Source organism: Bidens hawaiensis, unplaced genomic scaffold, assembly GCF_021521415.1.
Source record: "Bidens hawaiensis isolate Kalapana, Puna unplaced genomic scaffold, B.hawaiensis_p1.1 tig00014713_1, whole genome shotgun sequence".
Taxonomy (NCBI): domain Eukaryota; kingdom Viridiplantae; phylum Streptophyta; class Magnoliopsida; order Asterales; family Asteraceae; genus Bidens; species Bidens hawaiensis.
The window spans coordinates 615,818-635,781 of NW_027492288.1; the positions used below are offsets into that span (position 1 = coordinate 615,818).

The following is a 19,964-nucleotide window of genomic DNA, read 5'->3' on the forward strand; positions in this document are numbered from 1 at the left end:
ATTATAAGGCGTCAAGAGAAAATGCAATGCTTTTTGTAAATTTTGAAAAACTTTGTTTTTCATATTTATTTTTTAATATTTGTTGATACTTGTAAGCAGAGAAAAGAGAAACTATAATGATAGAGGTATAAAAAAATATTTCTTAATTGAAAAAACAAAAAAGAAATATTTAATGTTTTTTAGTGTAATTATTGAGGAAAGTCTGGCTGAGAATACCCTTAGTAATATATCCCCTAAAACTTCACACCAAATGCAAGGTTTTTTAAAATCAAGGTGTGTTCTTGATGACTATCGCCTTTTCTAGCGCGCACTCTCTTTCGTTATCATTTGAACATAGACACGTCTCTAATCTTAATTTCCCAAAGTAAAAAAAATAAATCCATTTTTAACACGTCCGAGGAACATAAACCGCAACCCAATGAATTTCTGAGGCAAGAAAACATATTACACGTTTTATATTATATCCTTGGACCTTCAACAGCAACCAAACCAAATGATCTAATTCTCTGCAGCTTCCATGTCACTTACACTTTTCTCTAAATTTCACTACTTAGATCATTGATTTTTCTTTTTTTTTTCTCAAAAAAACAAAAATGACAACTGTATTTACAGATGATGCATCTGTATCTATCTGTATATGTTGTATCTCAATCTACCCTTGTCATAACAAACCTGCATAAACACAAAAAAGATGCTTCAGATTAATGAACAACCACAGTAGATGCTCTTAATCGGCTTCTGGTAAAAATCCCAGAATCATCATTTATACTCAACACACTTTTATTCGGTTTTTCGTTTTCCTACATTACACACACGAAACATCCTTCAACAATGGTTTGCTTTGTGTTTTCAATCTGTACACCAAGCGGGTACTAAATTATCATTTTTGGAGCCTATCAATCTTCTTTCTGATGCAACCTACCATTCAAAGCCGCATGGTATACTCGTTTTTCAGCCAAACCGATGTCTGCCATTATTAGCTTGCCCTGAACAACCAACAATAATAATTATTAAACAACAATGCATTGCCCAAGTGGTTGGATCTAAGTAAGGGTGTAAACAAGCTGAGCCGTTCGTCAGCTACTCAGGATAGGTTCGCTAAAAGCTCAAATCCAGCCGAGCTTAAACTGGCTCGAGCCAGCGAGCTTGAGTCTGAGCTTCACATATTGAACTAAATTAGGCTTGCAAACCTAAGCAAGCTTTATATTTATAAATTATAATGAACTTTTTTATATAATAAATAAATAATTGCATTACACTTGTATATAAAACTAAGATAAAAGAAACAAAAGAATATATATTTTATATACAAATCATTATATGTACACAAGAAAACTATTACATAATTTTTAAATAAGAAACGAACTGAGCTCTAACTCAAAAAACCATTAACGAGCTGAGCTCTAGCATTAAAAATATAGCTCAAAACGAGCCGTATTTAGGACGAGTCTAGATCTATTCATCCAAACATTAAACATTTATTATTGTGATTTGAAATTACAATAATTAAATAATCAATATGTAATTATTTGGCCTCGTAATATAAAATAATACTTTATTTTGGATACTACATAGTATTCAATAGAATTTATATCACAAAAAAACTGAACACCACTGTGTGTTTTAGATTTAAAAAAAACTACAATCTATTAAAAAACTAACTTATATGTTAAACGAAAATAAAGAAAAGAAAAAAAATGATCGAATAATTGAGATTGAATTTTTACTAGAATTACAAAACAAAACAAAACAAAACAAAACAAAACAAAACAAAACAAAAAAAAAAAAACCATTTTTACAAATTCTTTTTTAAAAAACACACTACTTTTGCAAATAAAAATAAATAAATAACTAAAACCCAAACACCAAAGATCTATATCATATTCAAATAGTCAAAGATTTGATCTCAAAAGTCAAAAGAAGAATATACACATACCTCCCGAGCCATCAATCTCCGAACATTTTCAGCATATAATTTTGGATTATCTTTCTCTTCTTCCGATGGATAATAAACTGGTAACCTTGTTACCGTCATATAATTTACAAATTGACACAGCAGCAAAATCACATGACGCACCTGAAAATCAAAAATAAAATCAATATTTATTGAAAATATTAGAAAACTATGTTTTTGAAAAAAAAAAAAAAAAACTCACCCCAGATATTGATTCCCACGCGGGACTAAACCGTTCATACGGATATTTCAAAATAACAGGGAGAACAGGGGCTTTTGCCAAAAATGCACCGGTTTTAAATGGAAGTAAGTAATCCCCATTTGTAGTTGTCCCTTCTATACAAATAATAAAAAAAGTATATTAAATATATAATTCTGCACCAAAAATAATCATTTTGCAGCTAAAATCCGTACAAAAAATCCTACTGCATGAGCTTATTTTGATTTGCTCTTTTCTAAAATCCATTTAATTAAGGCTGTTCATAAAACTTATGAGAAAAAAAACTTGATCGAAATTGACACATTTGTAGCCGAGCCTGAGCCAAGGTCAGCTTGGCTTGAGGATCGCTTGCAGGGTCACTTAAATTAAAGCCCAAATTTTAAGATTCAATTGTAAGCTAAAACCGTATAGCATTTTATAGAGAAAACAATACTGAAAATTCTCTTTTTAAGATTAAAATTTTCTCGCTTGGCTAATTTAAAAATAAAGCCTGACCTAAAAATATATATTCTACCCCAAATTTTAATATGTATAAATTATACACTTCGTAGTTTATAAATATGCATTACATGTAAGTTACAAATACTATTTTATATATTTATCAATATGTGTAAAATATACAAAATTTCAAGAACTTAAATTCTTTGTAAAAAAATACACGAGCTGGTTCAAGCTTTTGATGAGTCAAGCTCGAGCTCAACATTTTAGCTCGTTATGTTAAATGAGCCAAGCCGATCGGCTAGTTTACAGCCCTACATTTCATACCTGGAAAAAGCATCATCATTGGTGCAGACTTGTTTTTGTGAGCTTCCTGAATTCTCTCGTTCACAACAGCTGGCATTTATCAAAGTACAAAACACAAAAAGCATTAAATTAAAAAAAAAATTGATTGAAGTTTTCAGGGTTTAATTATTCCCATACACTATAAAACATGTTGACCAATGTTCCATTTAGGAAGGTAGAATGATGAGGATTAAGCATAACAAAAATCACATACAAATTAATGATCAAATTTACTCCCTCGACCACACATAAAACACCAAAAAAAAAATAATAATAATAACAAAAAAAAAAAAAAAACTTTATCAGCTATATTTCATAATTGCCTAAATTCTTGATAATTGATACAGTCATATAATGTAGTTAGTTAAGTAACATAACATTTAAATACCTGAAACACCCTTTGTATTTGATGATTTAGACTCGCGCTGAACATATACACAACCAAGGCATTTGCTGAAAAATTATAACAATAATTATATAAACCAAAGAATAAAGTATAACATGAACTAAAAGAATGTGTGATATAAATTTGAAGCAAACCTTATAAGGCCAACCAGAGGAAGCTTGCTCACTGATCTCTTCATAAATAATAATGATAAACAGAAGAAAACAAGTTACTACTCATAAGTTATAATCCAAACAAGTATAAAAACAAATCAAAAATTTATTAATTAAACAAACCTTTGCAACAAAACTAGGAAATGATGAAGACATATGGTACAAAATATCCATATGTGAAACATGATTAGATATTATTACTCCAGGTCTTTCAAGTTCTTCAGATTGCTCATTGCAATCGACCTGAAGATCAAATATAATCAAAATTAAACTACGAAAACATGTGAAATTAAGCTTATTAGCATAAACCATCATGCTAACATCTCATGATCATGAACTTTCAATATTAGTACAGAAAGATTGTAACTTGAGAATATATTAGGATGTTGTTATACAAACACCATCCCCAAAGGTGTAAGCATGCTTATCCGTCACATCAATGCATCATACATGTCTATCACATCCTATGTGCTTTATGATAAGGCAAAAAATTGTTACACGGCCGTATGACTTTGTTAGTGACCATATCTATGATTTCTTTCAGAGTCAAAACCATCATACGGCTCATATGATCACCAAACGACCCGTATGGCCATTTTATCCCGTTGGCTGTCATACAGCCCGCCCATATGGCCATTTCCTCACTACGACCTGTATGCTACGTCAATGGTGCCTAGATAGTTCACTAATGGTGTATGTTTAGCTCTTAACATAAGTGGAAGCTACTTTTATAGCAAATCAACGCATCATTAACATAAGAAAATAACATTCATTCATAAAAGAAATGCATTATGCATCATTAACCCATCATCCCATCCCGCGCCGGCTCAACCTTTTTGGAGGCCTAAACAGATTCCAAATAAAACCCCTCTCCGTATACAAAAAGTAAAACTTTTTCTTAAAATCTAACCCCCAAAAACACTGCAAACACATTTTTCGTATACAATTCTAAACAAGACAAAACACAAAATTCGATAGTGGCAATCAATGTACCTGATCCGGGTTGGCACAAGTGTCGGTGATCCAATAAAAGCCGAATGCGAAAAGCATAACCCTGGACAGAACCCTCCCAGACCAAAACAAAACGCTTCTCCGCCAGCCCCCCAAATGCGCATAATCCTCCTGCTCATCCTCCCGATTCGGGGCAGTAAACAGAGTACACACCCGACAAATCAAGTAGTACAACACCACCACCACAGTCGCCAGAGCCACCCGCACGGGCAAAACAGTAAACAGGGCAAACCCCAACAACACCTTTTCCGTCCAGGGCAGGTCCCCGCGTCCCATGGTACCGTACACATCGTGGCGGACGTAGGCCGCGTATTTCTTTTCAAGCTCTTCAATGTCCGGTGGTGGTGTTGGGCTGAGGAGTGGGTCGTTGTCGGAATTGGAATTGGATTGGGGTTTTGAAGGTGAAGATAAATCTTGGAGTTCTGAATCCATTGATTGGAATTGGAATTGGAATTGGAATTGGAATTGGAATTGGGATTGGATTTGATTGATGGGTTTATATTATTTTATATGAGATGCATGATGATGAAGGTGGATAGTGACAGTGGGACGTGATGATGGATGGTAGATTCAGATTGTTTAAAAGTTACAACTGAGAGAGAGAGAGAAGGCTCCACCGTGATCTCAACTATCACGCTTTCGTAAGTTTATTTATATCCACTAATTTACAATTCTTCTTTTTTTTGTTAGAAGATTGGATTTAATTAATTTTATTATTGGTAAATAACACTCGCAAGTAATGAAATCGCTATATTATTTTTTTAATGAGTTGCGACTAACAGAAGCCTAATTTCATTAGTCTTTTAGTTGGTGAGAAAACGTTTTTACTCGGAAAACTCAACCTTTTTTCTAGAAAATTCAACCTGAACACCACCACTGCTGACTACCAGCATCTGAACACCACCGCCGCTAATATACACCACCATTACCACCACCACCGTCGTTGGAAACCTTCTGTGTGTTAGGGATTTTCCTAATTCTCAACCGATCAGACCCGCAAACATTTGTTTGTGCCCGTCGCCAGAGCCCTAGTTCGCCGTCTAAGTGGTTGGGTTAATTTGCCTCAAATCGTCGCACATCACCATCACGAAACCAGTGAGGCCCTCTTGTTCTACCTTCGCTGACAACAACAGCGATTATAGGGTTTTGACAACCTCAATAACTGAGGATTTTACAAGAAAAGAGGTTTCTAAAGATTCGATCTAAGGTTACAACGAAAAGGTAAAGTATTCTAGCTAAAAAATAGTTTTCAGACCAAAAACATTTTCCTGCAACTTGTAACACCCCTCTTAAGTGAAAACGGCTCAGTGTGACGTACAGATTGCTCAAATCACATGTGACACTATTAAGTGGTAATATTATCATTAATCAATTTAAAACAACAGATACACAAGTTTGAAAATTTGAAAATACAAAGGAAATTAAAAAAAACTAGCAATTTGCATCTTGATCCATTACTTTGATAACATAAGTACTAGTTTCTCTTCCTTTTCTTCAAACTCTAATGATTTTACCTGTAGCATGTATAAAAATAAAGTCAACTACAAGTAGTTGGTGAGAATCACACAAGTTTAAATATATACGTAATAGAAAATCATACAATTCCATGAACAATTGTAAATCGCGCAAGTAAGGTCCTTTCCAGTTGGTAACAACCAACGTACTCAGATAATCGCATGCAATGTCCTTTCTAGTTGGTAACAACCAACGTACTCGAATCAGGGGTCCCTTTTCCACTCATAACACGATGATCATACTTATCACTCGAAATTGAAGTTGAAATTGAAGCAAGTAAACACACAAGTCCATGAAGTTTGAAAATGATCAATGAAGTAAATTCTTGAAATAAGGTATACATGCTACCCCCAAAATGTAAAAGCGTTCAAAAAGAGGAGTGAGAAACTCACCTTATAATTGAAGATAAACTTGAAATAAAACCGAAATCGCGTTAACAAAACCAAAGCAATCGAACCTCACGAACTATAATTTAGAAATACAAAATTAAAATCTAACTAACGGAATTATAAAGGTTAAGTAATTTGATTTTGGGAATTCTGCATTATTTTAATATATGTATTTTCTTATTGTAAGCCATTTTGTATTATAATATTATTTTTAAGTTTTAACGGTAAATTGACGTTTTATATTATTTTGATATTGTTTAACTAATAATATAACACAAATATGAGAATTATAACACTTTTAGAACATCGAGTTTAATGGTTAAATTTTATCTCGAAAGGATTTATTTTTGCATATTATAAGTATTTAACGAGATGGAATTATAAAGTTAACAATACGTAATTAATAAATAATATTAACGGGTTTAACGAAACTTAATGAATATGAAAAAGTTGGGTTTTGGATAAACATAGATAAAATTTAATGTGTGAATAATTTATTTAGTTTAAAATAATTTTATTTAATTTATAATAATTTTTAATAATTTAATTTGATTTATATAATAAAAAAATGAAAAAAATTAAACAAACAAAAATGGCCTGTTCTGACCAGACACACAGGTGCTAACCAGTTAAACCAGCTTGATATTTGATTTGAGAATGGAAACCATTTTATTTAAACAAACCTACATGTTAATCATCTTACTCTCAACCCCTAGAATCTTAATTCCATTAATCCGCTCAATGTTTGATCGATTTATGTTAGAGGTTTTAATATACTGGTCAAAATGATTTAAATGCACTTAACTATTACCTGATAATGTTATGAATTGAGGATGAACCATCGTTGGCCGGAAAACAACTTTTACGAATCAATTACTAATTTTGGAGAGTGTATTAGCGAAGTTTGATGTTATGGACATCTTTAGTTGATGATTAGTGTTAGACTCGGTCTGCCCAAGACACATATTATAATTGATGTGGCTAGTACGTTATGATCCAAGTCGGGTCATACCCAATAACAAGCTAGACAAACACCAATAATATTTGTATAAATGATATGATCATAGTAAATACATATTAACAATTATAATATTTGGAAAACAGTTTCTAAATACATTATATTTGTGAAATAAATAAATCATATGAATGATTTATATTTTGAGAGAAGACATTACATAATGTTACTTAAGTTAGTTAATTAACTATATGTAAGGCAAATTACTATTGCATGTTATTTATGTTATGTTACATTTTACAAAATAAACATAACATAAAGTATTATAAAATAAGTTATAAAAACAATTTTGAATTTTGAAAGATAGTAAGGAAGTCCCCCCCCCCCCCCCCCCCTCTGTCTCTTCCCACTTCTATTTTGTCCTTATTATGACACACATACAAGGGTTTTAGTTGGTGAAGGGGTGGGATGCATTTGATCATTCAATTCATTCTCTCTCAAAAAAATACACACAAGAAAAACACACAAACTCTCCTCTATTTCTCTCTTATTTTCGGCCAAAGTGGAAGAGCAAGAAGAAGAAATCTTTCAAGTGTTAAAATGTCACACCCCGTTAAGCGATTTGCGAAAGTGATATAATGCTAAATACATATAAATCCTTTGTATATTTTAATTAATATTTTATTAGTTTTTTTTTTGTTTTCATTAGAATTTGTATATTACTAATATATTTGAATAATGTAAGTTAAAAAGGGCGAAAAAACAGCTAAAACAAGCCAAACCGGTGAACCGGCATCAGAATTGAACCGGACCGCATCAGGAAACGAACCGGACCGGTCAGCCACTCCTAGCTCGTGGCGCCGCGCGACCAGGAGGCAAAATCCCGCCATGCGGCGCTCAGGGCACCTAGTTTCTCGAAATTTCTTTGTTTTTTATTAGTTTTGGGCCCAGGAAACCTATACAAACACCCCTAAATTTAATCCTGAGCATACCCTGAGAACCAGAGCCGAATTTGGAGTTTCCTGGAGCTTAGGATTGCAATATTTGGCGGGTTTGAAGGTAAGGAATCAGCCGATGAAGTGCCAATCGATCAAGAACTAAGACTACGGGTTTTATCACCTATTTTATTCCATTTACATTATTTTTCACCATGATTTCCTTTAAGTTTGTTTTGTTCGATTTTATAATGATAGGCTTAACATTATAGACAGCCTAGGCTTATGATGAACCTATTTTGACGTTGTGTTTTGATTTGGGATTTATTTATTGTTATGGTTTTATGATTTAGTAAAAGGTTTAATTATATTAAATTGATGCATATGGATGCTTAGGATTGTTTGATTGATTGTTATTATTCCATAGTTGCCTTGATTATTGTTTGTCATTATGATATGTTGCTATTAGGTCAATTACTTTGTGTTCTTGATTACTTTATGATTAATTTGCAATAAGATCATAGGAATAATAATTATTAATTAAATAAACCTAAGTGTGCAGCTAACCTAAAATCTGTAAAGTGCTAGGTTATTGATAGATCTTTATTATCTAATCTTGCTAGACTTAGTTCTTCGTAAGGTGTCTGTCTAGGTTTGATTATTTATTATTGTCTATTGAATCAATTAAAGATATTAAACTGCCTTTGATTTCCGCGCTGTAAGGTAGGATTTCGTATAAAGAAACTAAGTCATAATTAATTAGGTGACCGCAAAGAAACTTGATTTTTAATAATGGTGTGCGTTAAAACTTATTAGAAACTCATAGGTGTCTCTTGAGAAGGGTCAGGGGTCCTGTTTGGGTTTTCTATTAAGTGTATATTTTACGATCCCAGTCCATAACTTAATATTTTCCCGGTTTATTCATAACTGAAATTTAGGGGATTCTAGCCTAGGTAGTTTTCTCATCATCATCTTATTTACTTAAGCTTGTGTTTTTGTTTATTTTACTTATTTTCTTAAATTAGTATTTAATAGTAGTTTTAAATTAGTATTTTTATTGAAAACCCCCATTAAATAAATATAAATAAATAAGTTGCGTCTGTAGTTGAGTCTAATTTAGCCAGTAAACGTAATTAAAAGAGTCTCGTGGGTTCGATATCCGGACTTACTTAGCTGTACTTGATACGGGTTAAATTATATATAAATATATATCAATATTCTCTACACTTTTAAGTACTTTTGAGGTAACTTTTATTGAAATAATATTTCTACTTGGTTCATATGTGGGTTTTTAAGGTTTTATGAAATAAGGAGCTAAGATAGAGTATTTATACTAAACTTGAGAACAATAAGTAAAACTTTACACAAATTTTTGTTTTACTTAATTTTTTTTAAATTAACTTTGTTAATTAAATTATTAAAGTAAGTTGTCCGTTTAAATTCGTATTTACTATTGTGCCAATTTAAATCAAATCAACCATGTGTGGTGACTAGTTAAAACATATATAAACTATTAATGTTAAATGTCACACCATCTTTTTTTGATTTTAATCAACGAATTTAAACATGGAATTATAAAGGACCATTGGGCTGATGTTTGCTTGGGCCCTTTGTTCAATAAAATAAATATAGAAATAATAAAACCTAACTTGGGGTTTATATAAAGGATTGGAAGCAGACGCCACATGGGGGTTTTTTAGGTGAGAGGCAGCCGTGGTTTGTCTAGTGCTAGAAGCCAGCCGCAAAAAGAAGTCAATGAAAGAAGCAAAGGAGAAAGAAAGCAGAATCTTGGAAGGGAGCACTAGTTGGTTTGTTGACTATTTGGTTTAAGAATTTTTACGTCTTTCTTTTTTCTTTATTCATAATTATTACACATGAATTTTGTTATTACCTATGAATTGTTTTCGTGTATTATTATTATGAGTAGCTAAACTATTTGAACTACCTAGGTTTGGTTTATTGATGATGTGTTAACGATTGTTTGGGGTTGACTAATGAACATATAATTGATTTTCTATTGTCAAGTTCATATTATTGTGATTTTATTCTATGGTTACTATTGAGTTTGTTCAATATTTTATTAATTAAACCCTGTGTGATTTTATCTTTACATGAATATGTTTCGTGTTTTGTTTAGGATTGCATGCTAGACTAATTACTTGGTGTTTTTGGTTGTTTATGGTAGACGTCACCATAGGGTTTGATTGGTTAGAGTTGTTATTCTCAGTAGTTCATCTCCTTTTAGTCGGACCAAGACATTAAGAGTCGGTTTATCTCTTTGGTCTAGTCGATTTAGTTAGCCGTTGCGAGACCACGTTCGGTTTTCTTGCCGTTGATTAGGTTAATTTGTAAGCTGAATTATTTAATCTTTAATATAGAATTACCCCTTATTCCCTAGGTTTGTTAGGATTACGAGCCTTAGAGGAATTTGTGATTTTGATACGGACCAAGTAATAAATCATTAGGGTATTAGAAAATCAACCGTGCTTTACCTATCTTTCTAGACGTTTTTTGGGGTTTTTAGTAAAACTGACCGTGGGGACCTATTTTCCTTTATTATTTTCTAGTTAGATTATCTTTAGAACCCGGTTTCTGTGTTCGTTGTCACCCGAGCGTCGTTGATAGTCGTTAAGATTCCTTACCTAGGTGGTTCCCCTTCATCATATTTGAGAGCTCCGTTAGTGTCATTAATTTTGCCGTTAGTTTCGTTAAGTCAAGTAAGTTAGTTAAATTAGTTTAAATTAATTAAATAAAATAATAAAAAAAGATAATTAATTAAATATTGTTATTAGGCAGTACTTAGTTAGGGTTTAGTATCCGAACCACCTCACGTGTCCTTGAGTTCGATATCCGGACTTCCTTAGCTCTTTGCTACACGCGATCGGTACACTTGCCGATTGTGTGAACTAGGTTAGGTTGTTTGGTTTTAAAGCTTAGTTGTGAATCGCATTCTATTTATATATATATTTTCGCACATCAGTACTAGATACTAGAGTCGACCGGTTCACTAGTCGGTCAGTAGTTTTAGTTAAGTTAAGAGTCTAGAATTATTACTTAGTGTCTAGATTAGCGTTTATTTAGTTAATACATTAATAACTACTTTTAGCGCATCAAGTTTTTGGCACCGTTGCCGGGGACTCTTGGCAATTGCGTTATTAGCTTTGGTTAGACTTACTTGCTAGATACGTGCTACTTGTTTTGTCTTGTGTTTGAGTCGTAGGAGTTTAATTAATTTTAGTCTAATTTTAAGTTTAGTATTATTTTATTTATATTTTATTTACTCTTAGTTTTATTTTAGTATTTTCATAGAGTCTACTCAGTTGGTCTTGTGTGTTTTACAGGCTTATGCCACATCTTCGTTCGCAAGGACCACCTCCGTTAAAGTCTGAAGCCAGTTCGTCATCACCGATCATCATAGATTCTCCACCAAAGTCATCACCACACAGTTCACCGCCGTCGAGTCCCAGAACCAATCCCAATATTCAAATGGCGGACAACTGAACCGTTTACCAACAAGCCTTCGAAGGTTTCACCAGTGATCACTCGCCCATCATCACCCCCGTAATCGATAACCCCAATTCCTAGAAGATTCCCTCTTACGTCATAGCCAATCTCACCCAGAGTAATCTATTCCATGGCCATGACAATGAAGACGCACCAGCGCACATCAACCGTCTCACCCGTGTTCTCAGAACGTTCAATTTACAAGGTGCTAATGAAGATGCCATTTTCCTCCATTTGTTCCCGTTTCATTTACGAGTCGTGCTGCCACCTGGCTCGATTCGCAACCTGCTGGAGCATTCACTACTTGGGAGGTGCTGCGTACCGCTTTCTTGAAGAAATACTTCCGGCCTGCCAAAGCATCTCGTCTCTGTGATCAAATTCACTCTTTCCATATGGAGCCGGACAAGCCGTACTATCAAGCTTGGGAACGTTTTCAGGTTTACTAGCCTGTTGTTCATAGCATGGTCTTACTCCGTGGGCCCTTGTTGAGAAGTTTTACAATGGACTGACATATGAGACTCAAGCTCGTGTCGACACTACTGCTGGAGGTAACTTAATGGATAAGAAAAATGTAGTTGAGTGTAATGAGTTATTTGAGAGTTTTGCCCAATCCGAGTTTGCTAAAAAGCCACGTAACGGGAATTCAAATCCTATCACTAGTACACCCTCATCCGTCCGAGGTGTGCACCAGGTCAATCTGGATGCTAGTGTGGCTGCTGCCTTAGAGAACCTAACCAGTGAGATGAGAGAACTTAAGGCTAAGGTAGATAAATGTGAGTTGTGTAGAGGAGGGCATGGGACTTTAGATTGTACATTGACGAGTCAGGAGCAGGTAGAGTTCGTAGGAGGGCCGAAGAGGGTTCTTAATACATTTAATGGAAATAATAATTCAAATTGGAACAACTATAAAAATAATAATTATAATTCGAATTTGCGTTCCTCCGGTGCACCCTCTGGTTTCCAATCAAATTCAAATATTAACCGGGGGCAGCATCAGTCGTTAGTGGGGATCAAAGTAGTCAAGGTGGGAGTAGTGGGCAGGACTTGGGTGGTAGTTCCAGTAGGCTAGAAGAAATGATGAAACAAATACTGGTTAGAGATCAGGAAACTCATAAGAAAATTGCCAATCATGATTTGCTAATTAGGAATCACCAGTCCGCACTTTTAGATCTTCAGAGAACCATAGGTGATATAGCCCGACGTTTAGATGAACGTTTGAACACAAAAGCTTCTTTTCTAGATTTTCTCTCTCTAAGTATCAATACAATTCAAATGGGTATGGCTGATGTCACACCCCAACTTACGGCGGAACATATCCGGGGCGACATTGTATCAAAGCTCAAAAGACACTAAAGTAAAATACACGTGTCAATATCTAAATTATTCATTTCGTAAAATTCAAGTACACAAAGCACAACATTGTCACAAAATAAATAAACATTACAACATAAATAATTAAAAATAAAAGTTTATCATTATTCATCATGCATCCTAAGGTCCAAACTATTCTTTAACTTCTTTCTTCATCCCAAAAAGCTACTTGCGTTATGCGTGAAAATATATAGTTTGTTAATATAAAGTGGAGCAAGTAATCACGGTTTTTTAATATATATAGTATTGAAAAAGACAATTCCTTTCGGTAAATATGAACTACTACAACTAGCATAACAATAATATTAAAGTCTTTTCACTCGAATCACATAGATAACTAGCTACTCTGATGGCGTATGAGCATACTGTTGAGGATGAGGATGAGATACCAACAACCATAACTCAAAAATAAACACATAGTCACATTCGCACCTATAACAAATTGAGCAATATCATATAAACGCAAATAATGGAATTGTAGTGTGAAATAAAATACTTGAGTTGTGAACGCATAACGCCCCCAAAATTTAAAACGATAAAGGGGGGGGGGGGTGAATTACTTAACTTAATAGGTTGAATGAGTGATGAGATGATGATAAAAGTTAAGATAACAAGGATTGCACTTCTTAGATAAGTCGGAAAAAATGCCGTAATTATTAATGATAAAATTTATTTAATAAACGAAAAATTAACGAGGCTTAAAAAGGATTTGTGATTTGATGGAGTTTTTAAGCAAAATTGAGATTAACGAATTGCTAGTTTAATTGTTAAAGTTACAAATCTGTTTAAATAATTTTGGAGTCCTTTAGGGTATAAATTATTATTATTATTATTATTATTATTATTATTATTATTATTATTATTATTATTGCTATTAAATAACTTTTATGTTTTGATATTAAATTAACTAACAATAAAATAATTTATATAATCTTACAGGGAGTTAAATGAAAATTTATCTTGAGTATATATTATGGTTCGGTTCGAAAATTACTTTCGGAAAAAGGGCGTTAATTCTGTTTTATATTTATTGTGAGTAAAAAATAAAATATCTTCGTATACATATGCACATTAATCTATATGGGTGTGTGTGTGTGTGTGTGTGTGTGTATATAAAGATATAGTGGGAAAAAGTTCACTAACTAGGAAAAATAATAACTCGGGGTTTTGGTTTAGAAAAACAACGTTCATTTGATGATATATGTATGCATATTAATACAAAAGCCTTAAAATGAATTTAAAAAACTTAATAAAACTTAAAAACCGGGTCCAGGGGGTTTGAACCTGTCCCTTTGCCCGCTCCAGAGTCTTAATAATTACGCACCAGCCATTAGGCTGGTGCCTCAACTTGTGGTTGTTACTTGTTCTTAAAATATAAATGCATATGCCGAATATTCCATCATAAACCATAGATTCCAATTTAGATTAATTGATCGATGTTTGTTACAATTGATTTGGGGGTTTTGTTAGACGATGAAAACCGAACTAAAAGCATTTATCGATTACCAGAAATAGTCACGAATCCTGGGTTAACTGCCAAAACTCTTCACGGCTTGAGCTTGAGATCGACAGGGGTCTTAATAGTTTCGTAGCTTGAAATTGGTTTAGGGTTTAGTATCGTGGTGGTGCAGAGATGGTGTTTGCAAGTTTAATTGAAATATGGCCGTGTTTATATAGTGTTTTGAGGATGACTTGGTAATGGTTTAAAATTGATCATATTAGCTATTAGTACATAATTCATTCCACAATTAATGCGTCGGTGAGATTCGTTTTTGGTTAAGCATTGATTTGGCAAGATCAATTTCGTTTATTATGGTTGAGATTTGAGGAACAAGCAAAAAAAGTGTGTGTGTTTGTGTTTGTCGGCCAACAAAAGGAGAGGAAGGAAGGAAAGATATTTTTGTTTAATAATTGCTAAATGATCCTTGGTCTTTAGTTGTGGGCGCAAGAATGGGAAAATGTTAGTTGAAGGGTGGTTTATGCACATTTCTAATAGTTATTAACGATTTAAATCAAATACAATAAATAAAAAATAAAAAAAACAATTGTGGGAATCTTTTATTGATGAAATACCCGGCCATGAATTGGTTGGATATTATTAACAAGCACATGAAAATGAAAAACAAATCAAAACAAAACATAACAAAATCAAATGTTACAACATTCCCTACTTTTGAAAATTTCGTCCCGAAATTGGAGATTAAGCCGTAACAAAGAGGTTCGGGTACTTGGTGTCCATTTGGTCTTCCCTTTCCAAGTGAACTCGGGACCATGTTTAGATTATTAATGAAATTTGACAAGCGGAATGCGGATACGCTTAGTTTCTTTGTCCATAATATCCTTGATCTCAATGGGTTTCTTGATATTACGCATAGATTCATCAACTTGTACTTTATCGAGGGGTGTATGAAGATTCCCCTCAGCTAAGCACTTTTGAGTTTGGAAATGTGGAAAGTCGGATGAACATTGGAGAGCTCTTTGGGTAGATAGAGATGATACGCAACTCTACCAACTCTTCAACGATTTCAAACGGTCAAACAAAATGAGGAGATAACTTATTCCTCTTACCAAAGTGAACTACTCCCTTCCAAGGAGATACTTTAAGGAGAACTCAATCACCAACAATGAACTTGAGCAGTTTACGAAGCTTATCGGCATAGCTCTTTTGACGGCTACGGGGCGCCTAAACGATTTTGACGAATAAGAGCAATCCAGTCGGAAGTTTCTTGAACGAGCTAGGGACCGGTGATTTGTGATTCACCAATCTCGTTCCAACAAATTAGGGAACGATATTTCCGGCCATAGAGAGCTTCAAAGGGTGCCATGCCAATACTAGTGTGAAAACTATTATTATAGAAAAACTCGACAAGTGGTAAGTGAGTATCTCAATTTCCACCAAAGTCCAGAACACAAGAGCGGAGCATATCTTCGAGCATTTGAATCGTTTGCTCGGATTGAACATTGGTTTGCGGGTGATAAGCGGTTCTTAGATCAATACAGGTGCCCAAGGCGGTTTGCAATGAATTCTAAAAGTGAGAGGTAAACCGACCATCACGATCAGAGATAATGGTCAAAGGTGTTCCATGACGACAAATGATATTCTTGACATAGAGTTGAGCTAGTTGACTTACGGAGAACTTTTCTCAAATAGGTATGAAGTGAGCCGACTTGCTTAACCGATCAATAATCACCCAAATTCTATCTTGCGGCTTTGAGTAGTGGGGAATTTGGTAATGAAATCCATGGCTATGCCATCCCATTTCCAAACGGGGATTGGCGGTTACTCGAGCAAGCCAAACGGATTTTGATGCTCGGCTTTAACTATAGAACAAGTGAGGCATTTGGATACATATACTGCGATATCCTTCTTCATTCCCGGCCACCAAAATACGGGACGAAGATTGGCATACATCTTATCCGCACCAGGAAGAATAGAGTATCATGACTTATGAGCTTCATCGAGGATGTGTGCGAAGACCTTCACGATCGAGAAACCATAAACGGTTCAAATAAAAGAGCAAACCGTTCCGTTTGATTTCAATTTGGAGCTCGGCGCCACATGACATCTCGTCGTATAAGTTACCTTTGGTAACGGAAATGTGTTGTGCGTCGAAGATGCGGCATTGAAGGTCGGATTGTATGGTGACATAATTGAGCAAGACAGATTTAATGAGACTCTTACGACTAAGAGCATCTGCCACGACATTCGCTTTCCCTAGGTGGTAGCGAATTTCGCAATCGTAATCGCTTAACAATTCAACCCATCGTGTATGTCTCATATTGAGATCCTTTTGCTCGAATATGTGTTGCAAACTTTTATGATCGGTGAAGACCACACATTTCGTGCCCTAAAGGTACTGTCTCCAAATCTTCAAGGAAAACACGACCGCACCAAGATCGAGATCATTCGTGACGTAATTTTTCTCGTGAACCTTGAGTTGACGCGAAGCGTAAGCAATGACCTTGTCTCATTGCATAAGAACACAACCGAGACCTTGGATAGAATTGTCACAAAACACAACAAAATCATTGTTGCCCTCCGGAAGAGCAAGGATAGAAGCATTGCAAAGTATGTCCTTTAGGGTTTGAAACACCTTTTCATGATCGGAACCCCATTCATAAACATTCCCTTTGTGGGTTAGTGCGATAAGGGGTGAAGCAACTTTCAAAAAGTTTGCAAATAAAATGACGGTAATACCCCGCTAAACCAAGAAATGAACGAACCTCCATAGGAGAGGATGGGGTTTTCCAATTTTTTACGGCTTTGATTTTAGCGGGGTCAACATGAATACCCTTTTCGTTAATGACGTGACCCAAAAATTGAACTTGCTTTAGCCAAAATTCGCATTTTGAGAATTTAGCATAAAGTTGTTCCTTTCGCAACAAGTCAAGAATGGCGCGCAAATGATCTTTGTGCTCGTCCTCGGATTTGGAATATATGAAGATATCGTCGATGAAAAAGGTCACGAACTTGTCGAGGTAAGGTTTATAAACGCGATTCACAAGGTCCATGAAAATTGCGGGAGCATTATTCAACCCAAAAGGCATAACTCGGAATTCAAAGTGGCCATAACGAGTACGGAAAGCAGTCTCGGGTATGTCATCCTCGTGGACATGAAGTTAGTGATAACCCGATCGGAGATCAATCTTGGAGAAACATTCGGCTCCTTGGAGTTGATCGAAAGGTAATCGATGCGTGGAAGGGGATTACGATTCTTAATTGTAAGCCTATTGAGATCATGATAATCGATGCACATACGAAGAGTACTATCCTTCTTCTTGACAAACAACATGGGTGCGCACCATGAAGACGAATTTGGGCGAATGAAACCCTTGTTCGTGAATTCTTGGATTTGATTGGAGAGTTCTTACATCTCGGAAGGTGCAAGACGGTAAGATGCTTTGGCTACGGGGTCTTCTCCAGGTACATGGTCAATACAGAACTCCACTTGACGTAAGTCTGGAAACGTCTTCGGGGAAGGCGTGAACAATCAGGATGTCAAAAAGTTGCTATTCTTTGTGGGCTTTTATGGTGACATGGGCTAAGAAAGCAACATACTTCTTGTGCAAATAACGTTGAGCGGGAGAGGTGGCTGAATCGGTGGCAATTGGTGCACACTCGGCAAGTGGATTGGGCCTGATGTTGACGTTGGCAGTTGTTGCAATATGGGTGTGGGCTGGTTACGGTTTCTTGGTTGGAGGGGCTTGTTGGGCTATGACATAGTTTTATGAATTGGGTTTTCATTTGTTATTGTGGTAATAAGATGAGTTGTGGTTGAGGTTGTGTTTAGAGGATTCGGGCTTTGAGGGTTCGGGCTTGGACTGTTTAGCAGGCTCAGATGCGAGTTTGTCATCTAGCTTTTTGGAACTCTTCCACGTCAAGGTCTCGGCCTTAACGTAGTTTTCAGTGAGGGTGTCAACTAGGGTAATGACGTCATGAAGATCCTTCGGGTCATGACTTAGGACGGAATCTTGGATTTGCATCGGCAAACCCGTTATATACTTGTCAATGGCACGCTCCGAAGGAGTGACCATGTGCGGAATGAGGAGGCTCAATTCGTGGAACCGGTCATTATAGGCGGTATTATCACCACCCTCTAGCTTTAAGTTCCAAAACTCTTTTTCCAAATTTCGGAGTTCATGTTTCGGGCACAACATTTTGAGCATGAGTTGCTTGAGGTCATCCCATGGCAAGGCCATGGCAACCTCAGCCCTAAGAGAAGTTTCTCACTATTCCACCAGGTGAGGGCACTCAATTTGAAAAACACTTAAGGCGTATGTGGTCGTTTTGTCTTCCGGACATGCAAAGTGGAGGAACAAGCTTTCCATGTGCTTGAACCAGTGAAGAAGGGTGGTAGCACCCTAGGTCCCAAGATAATCGGTCGGGTTAGCATTCGTGAATTTCTTGAAAGAGCAAACATTAGGGTTCACGGGAGCATTAGTAGTGGCATTCTTGATTTGGAGTTGAGAGATGAGTATTGGGAGGGCTTCCACGATTCCCTTCGTAATGCGAGACGACATGCTACGGCTAGAGTTGCCGGCGCGACGGGTACAGTTGATGTGGCGGGAAGACATACTGCAAGGATAAAATGTGTAAAATTTATGAGACTCTGGTAAATATTGTAAATATGCGGGTTTATGTAAATTGATATTTGTGAATTTTATAACGATTTTAGGTTGAGATTGTGGTTGAGGTTAGGAATTGCATTACTTATGAGACTTAATTATACAAAGTTTTATCATTGCTAACATTATGAAGAAAAATAAATAAAATAATAACATAACTTAAAATTTAATTGTAGGGTCTCATTTGTTGGCTAGGACTTCATGAGCCACCATGGTTCCTTCCAACAAAATGAAAATATTGAAAACCAAATAAAAGTATTGAAACATTGATGTATTAGCTTCAACAAAATCGATTAAAATTTAGTTGTGAGGGATGTTGAGGTAGATGGTTGAAGTAATTCGGGAACCACCCCGTATTTATATACTTTACCCACCCATTCAACTAAAACACAGGACGGAAAAAACCGAGTTTAGACACGTATCACCGTGAATTCGGTTATAAATTAAGGGTGTGATCGTCACATGACCACGATTGATACAATGAGGGTAGTAGATTCGTGAACGTTTGGTGTGATACGCTTTGTCCTAATGGTTTCGCACCCACACCAAACCCTCCAGGAAGGCAATCGGGTCTCACAGTTGATTGAGATTTGTGTGCATTGCACTTCCTTAGGCTCGCAAGCCTTGGTGTCAAGGGTTTGGT

The 19,964-nt window shown here is 35.4% G+C and overlaps 1 protein-coding gene across 2 annotated transcripts; it reads right to left on the reverse strand.

Annotated features, from left to right (window-relative positions):
• Positions 1-589: 589 nt before the first annotated feature.
• Positions 590-4,958, reverse strand: LOC143547370 (lysophospholipid acyltransferase LPEAT1-like). 2 transcript variants are annotated; one of them, XM_077038815.1, is made up of 9 exons: positions 4,509-4,958; positions 3,639-3,758; positions 3,498-3,535; positions 3,346-3,410; positions 2,940-3,008; positions 2,157-2,290; positions 1,937-2,077; positions 923-986; positions 590-672 (listed from the first exon to the last, which is right to left on the reverse strand). In XM_077038815.1, the coding sequence occupies exons 1-9, from the start codon at positions 4,956-4,958 to the stop codon at positions 662-664; spliced, it is 1,092 nt and encodes a 363-aa protein (XP_076894930.1). In that variant the 3' UTR covers positions 590-661. The 2 variants fall into 2 exon arrangements, with proteins under 2 accessions (XP_076894930.1, XP_076894929.1); XM_077038814.1 differs by having other exon boundaries at positions 590-986.
• Between the last annotated feature and the right edge of the window lie 15,006 nt (positions 4,959-19,964).